Raw genomic sequence first — 8,625 nt, forward strand, 5'->3', positions numbered from 1 at the left:
TTGTGGCACAAAAACACACCTTCAGGGAAGAACTTGAACTCTCCTGCGGTAAAGAAAATCCAGAGGGGACTGGCTAGCTCAGGGAGAATCTTTAGACATATAAGAAAGGGTCGACAAAAAGGAGAAAGCGCTAAAGAAATCAATTAATGAGGACAAGATTCAGGTAACATCATAACTGCACTTGTGCATCGAGTCAAAACACTCCAAAACCGGGCCTCTAGCCCATGTTTATAACGTTACTGGTTCTCAATGAGTCCTGAACTATCCCACAGCCTGCTACTATTGATATATGTACTAGCGCACGCGGACGGCCCAACAAGGGTTGTAGGCGACATGCTGTGTTTCAATTAGTTCACTACTGCTTATTTCTACACTGAGAAACACTTTAAAGCAACGCGGCCGGCCCTAATGGGTTGTGGGCTTAACACTGTGTATGTATGGGCTCATGCTATACTTTGGATTTCGAAAATAAAACCGATTTCAAACAAAACACTCCAAAACCACCCGTCACCGAACGTTTTAGTAATCAACGTGAAACACAAAGAGCATCACATATCGAAGACCAGGGATACTGCTTATGACAAACCCTCATATTTGCCCTTGACTCCAAAAGGTGATCAATAGCACGGAAGGGAGAAGGAAGTCCATGAAGCAGAACCCTCGATCCTGAAGAAGAGACAGGTAACTGTCAACATCAAACTATAGACTCTCGAGGTCAAGCGAAAGAAACAGTGACTCAGAGTAGAAATGCAGGCTTTGACAAAGAAGGAGTTTGAGGACTCCTTCAACGTATACAAGACACCCCAGCCTTCCTCCTCGACGGAAAGGTCTTCAAGAGAATGAACCAGAGATAGAGCAACCAGAACTGACGGCATCAGCCACTCCTGAACCCACAGAGGAGCCAGAAGAGAAGGAGATCTGTGAATATGAAGGGCAGTCCTGTGAAGGTCAGTTTAAACGTGTTCTTTGGCAGAGAGAGCTCAATTGAAGAAGGGTGGCAGGATGTCGGGACAACTATCCTCAAGACTTTCACCACCAGATGACATTGCCACATATAGTCACAAAGAGAGCTGCAGAGAATTTTGGCATAAAATTAGAGGAGGATGAATCTAAATCCTGTTTTCTCTTGGAAATACTCATTCCTTGTGAAAGGAAAACCCCATGCCTTCCATTGCTACCTAGCATTCTGCCCCTAGGAAAGGGGTGCTTTTAGGGAGCAGCCACTGCTAAGGTAGTGACTCCAAAGGCTGAAAAAAGAATAAACAATCTTCTCAGGTAGTAATTTTGTAACTTATTGATCAACCATTTTCTGTGATTTCTGGACCCATCCTCTGGACGGCTGAATAATGCATAACATGTGAATCTTCAATAGCATCATGATAATAACTACTAGTACAGGTATGAAACTAGTTTCTCCCATTTTAGGGCTGGGTGTGCTTTTGTCCTTACTTATCTAGCTTTTCCAATTTCATCTTCACCTTTTAGGGCTGAAATCCCCAAATAAATCATTAATTTACTCCTAGAGATTTATCTTTAATATAATTTTTGAATTTACAAATACTCCATGGTACCCCTGGAGAGCTGCAATAGTTGAAGCTGTCCAGGAGTCCTCATGTTTGTAAGCATTTTTAGGGATCAATATTGTATATTTTTAAACATGTGTAAATGCTTTTGAACAGGGATTTGCCCTTGCTGTTTGTTCTCTTCTGCAAATGTTTTCACATGAACTAACCCACAACAAATTTGGATGTGTCCATAGTCCCATTGCCACCCTTGATATAGATTGTGCTTCTGTTGTTGACTGGGTTAAATCTCTAACCATATCCAGAATGGGAATGTACCTTGGAAAGGTTTATGAATATCAACAAATTCAGGTTTGTGGTTGTTGACCAACTTTCCAAGGCAAAAGTCTGCTCTTCACCTCTGGCAGAAGATTTGCTGAGGCATTATTTTACACTATCCTGGTTTAACACTGCATGTGAATAAATCCTTTTATGAATGTAAATAATGGTTTGTGAACTGACCCTCCTATATCATGCACACATAGTTTTGTGACTGAGGTCATCAGAATTTTTGACCTAGGACTTGACTTTAGTCTGTAGATTCCCTTCAACTACTTGAGTTTCAGTGGCCCGGTGTGATCTGCCTTGTGAATTTGAACCTGGTCCCTGTGAATTTACTCCACTCTGGTATTGATTCTACATTCATCATGAGTTTATCATCATATAGTTCTAGTTCACTTTTCTTGTGTGTATCCTAACCCATGCAAGAGTCAAGCAATCTCGATAATTCGTAGCCAACATCTTCCTGTGGATTACCCTTTTGGCTAGGTCAGCTGCACTCTTGTGGATTTCTATTGTTCTTGTCTATTTATTTTGTTAATCTTCCTATTTCCAGGGAGTCAATCAGAGTAGCAGTATTTGTAATAAGATTACTGCTTTTGTTGTGAACCACCTTTTTATATTGTTGCTTTAAAATCCTCCTAAAATCTCGAGGAAGTACTAGTAAGTACAAGTTGCACACCTTAGTGACTATTATACTGATAGTCATTCGTCCACCTTTCTCTAAAAGTTACACTCACCTGCCTCTTCCGAGTTATCTTTGTTAAAGAGGACATGCTTGGTACAAAAGACACAGTGCTTCAAAGTTTAACTTTGTATATGTTGAGAAGAAACGTTCTCATGTAAGCTTGCCCAAGTATTGACATGCCACAAATGCCCTGATGATGACCATCAGTGTATATATCTCTGCCGCTTTCTTTCTCAGATCACAGACGTTAAGGAGAAGCTGAAGCTCATGAAGCGCTTCTGGGTAACACTTCCACACACACTCTGCAGCGATGACAAGGTGGCAGCCGATGTGACTAATGAAGACAAGTGCTGGAACGGTCAGGCCCGGGGCAGGTAATAGCAATGGAAAAGCGAAAGAGGAGATGGGAAGGTGGCCACTGCTGGGACACATAATGGTGGGGTGATTGAGGATCAAAGACAAATAAATAGATCCAGGCAAACTAAGACAACAATTAAGACATGGTAAGGAGAGAAAAATAAGTTGCAACAAATTTACAAGCTAGATGAACTGAAATGTAAATACATTTTATAAAGCACTCGATTGCCCGAGGGCGTCCTGGCGCTAGCATAACACGGAAGGATAAAGATTATGAGCCAGACTAAAAAACTATAGATAAAAAAGCTAAGTTTGGAGATTCTTTCTAAAAACAGACAGGGATGGAATGGTCTTCAAGTGAAGAGGTAGGGCATTCCACCATTTAGTTGTGCCGTGAATAAAACTTCTTCCCCCCCAGCAAACTCGTTTAAAACTGGGCACTGTGAGGTTGCATGCTGAAGAGGATCGAAGTGGCCCTGAAGGAGTGTATCTAACAAATTTCTTTTTAAAGTAGTCGGGACCTTCATCATGTAAGGCTTTATAGACTATGCAAAGCGCCTTAAAGTCTATTCTCTGCTTTACTGGCAGCCAATGAAGCTCCATTAATGCGTTCATTACTGATTTGTGTCCGGGTATACTGAGCAATAAGTGTGCCGGCGAATTCTGCAGGATCTGTAACTTATTGAGGAGCCGTTTCTTTAGATTGATGTACGTACCATTGCAGTAATCTATTTTGGACAGGTGTTACTACTAATTTCCTCAGCTCCAGTGGAATAAAAGGCAACATCTTTCTCAAAATTTTTAGCGTCAAAAAGACTCTAGAAGTGATTGCATTTACTGGTTTGTCAAAAGACAGATGGTTAACAAATGTTACCCCCAGATTCTTCACCTTTGTTACTGGGGTCGAAATCGATCCAAGATCAACTGCCCACCAATCAGGGGACCAGAAGGAGACCCCTTTTGCCCGTAATAGTAAATCACAGCAGCAACATTGTCTTGTGGATGGATAGATGTCGTAATGCAGGGAAGTATGGGCTAGGTGGGTGAGATTTGGAGGAAATTTGGAAGTTACAAGAATGCTGAATTCTACAACTGTAATGCTGAATGTCTGTGTTGAACAGTTTGATTGGGTCTACCAGTCCAAACTCTGGAATCATGGGATCCGAGCGTCACATCTAGTTTTCACTTTATCCTGCTGTTTCTCTCATTTGCTCTCTCTCTCATGTCTCTGCCAGGTACCTGCCAGATGTGACTGGGGATGGGCTAGTGAACCAGATAAACAACCCTGAGGTGGAAGTGAACATTGAACAGTTGGACGTCCGAACTCGCCAGCAGATAATGCAACTGCGCATTACCACCAACCGTTTACGCAGCGCTTACAGTGGCAACGATGTGGACTTTCAGGATGGAGCCTGTGAGTGCTTAAGCCGGCTACTGTAGTCAAACATTTCAGTCCTTCCCTATCATAAAAGCAGGCTGTTCCTACTTATTACTGACAATCTGGAGTTGTACATAAATATCACAATGAACATAAGAGTGTGACTCCAACCCATTCCATAGCATTCAGTACAAGATCAGTGCTGTCACATGCAGGATTGCAATGCAAGCTTCCCTCACTGACAGAAAGAGTGAAGCACATTTGGTAACAGTGAAATCTTCTGTCATACATAGAATAAGTAAAACATGTAGAGCCACTGCAAGCGCAGAAGGTGCAATGTGTCAGGTCTGCCTCTCTTTGGGATAGGTGTGAGTCTGTTTGCATTTGTTGAAACCAAAAAAGTCTATTGAGCATCTCAGAGATTGGTTGTGCAGTAAGAAGCGTAATGATTTGTCTGACGCTCCAGTAGGTACTGCACTTGGCAGCTCGGTGACAATGCACAGAAAGAAGCTATCCCATTGCTTTGTGGACTTTATAATGAATGACCGTTTTCTTTTCACAGATGACGATGGCAGCGGTGGATCTGGCGGTGGTGAGCGTTATATTGAAGACCGGCCCTTGGGACCAAAGCCGGGTGTCCGGCAAGACGAAGGCCGCACTACACGCAAAGAGCGACCAGGAAAGGGCAATCGGCAAAACCAACCTAACCATGGCGTCACCGTGAAGATTTCCCCTATGTTAGTGCTCATGGGGCTCCTCCTGCTCACCTGGTGCTGGCGGTAGCCCTGGTATCTGTGCGCCACAGGGAGACCGCAAGCTCACCAAACGGTACAATGGCGGAGGATCATTCCCTTCAGCACTGTCCAGTGGGGCCATCTCCAACAAGACCCCTCCAGACTCGAGGATGGACTTTGTCGGATTTTCCTTTCTCCTGCCTCAGATGCCTCTCCAGTTGGAAATATTGCTCCCTTATCCCTTGTATCCTGGACCTTCCTTTATTTAAATGGTATAAAGCTTACAGAGCCAGTTCCTCTGGGGCTTTGCCACAATATCCTGCATATCAGCTGGAGAAGCCCTTTCAGAAATCAGAGCACATGGGCAACATACGTTATAGTGACACTACCCTGCCAGCAGACCTTGGACTACACCAGGGGCATTTCAGTTTGCAAGAAAGTGGGTTTGGGGTCTGCACTTTGAGAATGTTGGAGGCTGGATGGTGTTGAACGATTGTTGTTTAGGGCAGTGTGAATGTTTACCATGGTCAACGAGTGCCTGGAGCACATTGGACTCTTCTCGGCCACCTCAGTCAGGATTCTTTTTCAGTATTCTGGGCTTATATTTGAGATTGCCCCCCCATTTAAGCAGGAACAGGGAGCGTACTACAAGAATGTGTCTGTTCCATGGAGGGGTTTGGGATGCTTCTTTTAAGGGGTGGGAGAGGGATTGGGGCTCACTTCTGCTGAATCAGGGCTGTGCCCAGCTTGGCTTAGTGTCTTATACCAGGGGTTGGGTGGGATGTTTCTTATATTAGTGCATCTTATGTCTTCCAGTATTGTTAGGAGGGGAATGCAGAGAGACTGTTTTGGGGACAGGCTGTGAGAACATTTTTAGCTCTGTAGTCATCCAAACCATCCATAAGAGATTGTGAGATCAAAGGGAAGTTTATTCCCAACAGTTACTCCCTCCAGTGTCTCACATTAAATCCAGTAGCCACATTAGGGAAAGGTACTTATAGAAGTAGTTTCCCATCTATCTTTGTCAGTATTGCCCTTACAACCAGTTGGGGTCACTCAGGAGGTCATTATCCAGCCACCTCCTTCAGTATTACAATCCCAAGGGCTGAACCATGCAGGAATTGCCCCATTATTTCTATAAGAGACTGTTACACACATGGGGGACCCTTAGGAGATACACTCTCTGCCATCAACCCCACTATGCCCACTCACAGACCCATGGGGGTGACTCTTGGGAGATCACCGTCTCTCATAGTGGCCCCGATATAGCCAGTGCGCTGACTCATGGGGGGAAACTTGGGATATCACTTCAGTTATCTCCTCCACTATTCCCTTTCTATCCACTAATTGATCCATGGAAGTGAAACTTGATCGACCATTTCACATCCATGTATCACAGTGTTTCCATTAACATTAGGTATTGACATTCGATTGATCAATTCATTGCAGTCTCATGAATTATCTCCTGTATAGTTAGTTGCTGATTCATTGGGAGATCTCATCACATTCATCGTCTCCAGAATTTCATTTGGAACCAAAGGAGACCCTCAGTACATCACATTACAGCCTCCTCACCTCCAGTGTTTCCCTTGTTCTTTTGCTCTGTGTCTGCACGTGTATCTCCTTTCAACATTTATTTTTTTCTGCACTGTACAGAAATACAGCAGGTCTTCTCTGTTGAGTTGTTTTATCTGTTCCCTCTGTTGCTTGTTATGTCGCCTCACAGCTCTTTTCACTTTTTCAGCACTGCGTCTCCTTCAGTCTTTCTCTCTCTGTTTCTCTCCTTAGACTTTCTAAGTAGCACAATGTAATGTCTCTTTCTCTAGTAGGTGCTGTTTTTATTTGAATAATTGAAAGTTGGCCTTGGGTCAGTGTGCGTTTGTGTTTTTTTAAATACACGATAAATAAAGATTAATTTATTGATTTTGAAACCTCTTCCTTGTGTTTTTGTGTTGAAAAATGTTCCTAACCATACACTTCACGAACAAGACATAACACATCATTAAGTTACATCCCAGGTTAATTCCAGGTCCAGTCCCAATCAATCGAAGGACAAATAAAACGGATTGACTTTTTGAGCTTATGAAGCATTAAGTAGCGCATGTACCCCACTACTGTGGAGACAAAAAAAGCCAATAGGGCTCGCCTTTGGCACCTGTCTAATATATCACCTAATTTGGGGACAACCGAACAATAGGCCCTGTGCACTCACCTGCTAAACTAGTTACCCCTCTGGCTCAAAACATTTATAACAATGAATACTTGAGCATGAGGTTTAATGCTAAATTCTGCACAACCAACAATACATTTCATGTAGCATGATGATTCATTTATTCTTCAATGGCTGACAAATAAAAGTCTTTATAGACAAGGAAAATTCATCAGATCAATACTCATGAAAACCAAAATTGAACAATGATGTCAATTAATTATCAAAGCTCCAGATTCTACTTGTCTCTTCAGACAGTATTGGTAGGGAAGTCCATTGTTCATAGAAAATAGATGAAATATTCAGAGGCATAACAGCACAAGAGCAGCCAACACGCATTTTGCGTTAACACCACTGCTTCCTTAGGGCTGTAAGATAACAGATTAACAGCTTGAATTGTGCACCTCTCCTATTCTCAATGAATAAAACAACACATTAGACTAATAAATAACATAATATTGAAATTCAAAACGCCACATAAAAGTGAATGTCTGTACAACACTATGCAACAACACAACATTTATGCTTGTTTGTAAATATAAACCCAAAGAGAGGCCTCCTCAACTAGAATTAGAGGAAAGAGAGAAATGAAGGGAAGGTTTTAAAGTGAGAATTTATATTATCGTCTTACCTAGAGGAACGTTTTTATCTGTACATAATTGCTAAACCTCTGATAGGTTCCTGGGGAGGACTGAATCAAGCACACATTTTCAAGAGGAATGTAGTCTCACATTTTGTAATTGTGCTTTATTCATGTTCTGTCTACATTGTACATGCAATAGCAACTTTAAGTTACATCCTGTATGTGTTTGCATTTTAAAACACACATCTATCTTTCAGTACAGATTTTGAATGTTATTTTCCAACATAATTTTGTTACAATTGAATGTATTTTTTTTTTAAGTAACTTATTGGTTCGCCCAATATTAAGTGCATGTGGTTATTTACATTCAGAATGCCATTTCTTAATGCTAAGTGAACAGTATTGTTAGTTTTTAGCCAAATAATCATAAATCTGTGTGGATCCAAACTGAAGACTAATATCTATTTACCTTTATACAGTCTGTCTTATGATCTTCTGATGAAGTTTGGATTTTTCATAATGGAACATATTTAATCTCTGAAATGTTTGATTAATAAATTGCATACCGAAGTCTATTTGCGAAAATTAAAATGCTACCTCCAGCACTTAACATTTCACAGATTCACATGCTTGAACTATTACTGGTTGCCGTAATAAGGATCCCTCCTTGGTCAATATTTTTTTTTTATTTTTTTATTAAAAACTTTTATTGAGCAGCAGAAATCATATTTACAAACGCGGGCCTACAACCACACGGGCTGGCCGCTAACAGCAAGGCATGGTGCAGTACAAGAAAATCAGTGGTCGAAACCCCAGCGGTCAGGCGAGAACAGGA

General features: G+C 41.8%; 1 protein-coding gene across 5 annotated transcripts in view; it reads left to right on the plus strand.

The window, feature by feature from the left end:
• GPC2 (glypican 2) overlaps window positions 1-8,405 on the plus strand; it is a 195,323-nt gene extending 186,918 nt beyond the window's left edge. For all 5 annotated transcript variants that reach the window (XM_078670810.1, XM_078670811.1, XM_078670812.1 and 2 more), the window contains 3 exons: window positions 2,767-2,903; window positions 4,122-4,300; window positions 4,827-8,405. In XM_078670810.1, coding sequence (XP_078526936.1) covers window positions 2,767-2,903; window positions 4,122-4,300; window positions 4,827-5,047 — 537 coding nt within the window. In that variant the 3' untranslated portion in view covers window positions 5,048-8,405. The remainder of the gene's footprint in view (window positions 1-2,766; window positions 2,904-4,121; window positions 4,301-4,826) is intronic.
• Window positions 8,406-8,625: the final 220 nt, after the last annotated feature.

Source organism: Lissotriton helveticus, chromosome 12 (genome assembly GCF_964261635.1).
Source record: "Lissotriton helveticus chromosome 12, aLisHel1.1, whole genome shotgun sequence".
NCBI classification, from domain to species: Eukaryota; Metazoa; Chordata; class Amphibia; order Caudata; family Salamandridae; genus Lissotriton; species Lissotriton helveticus.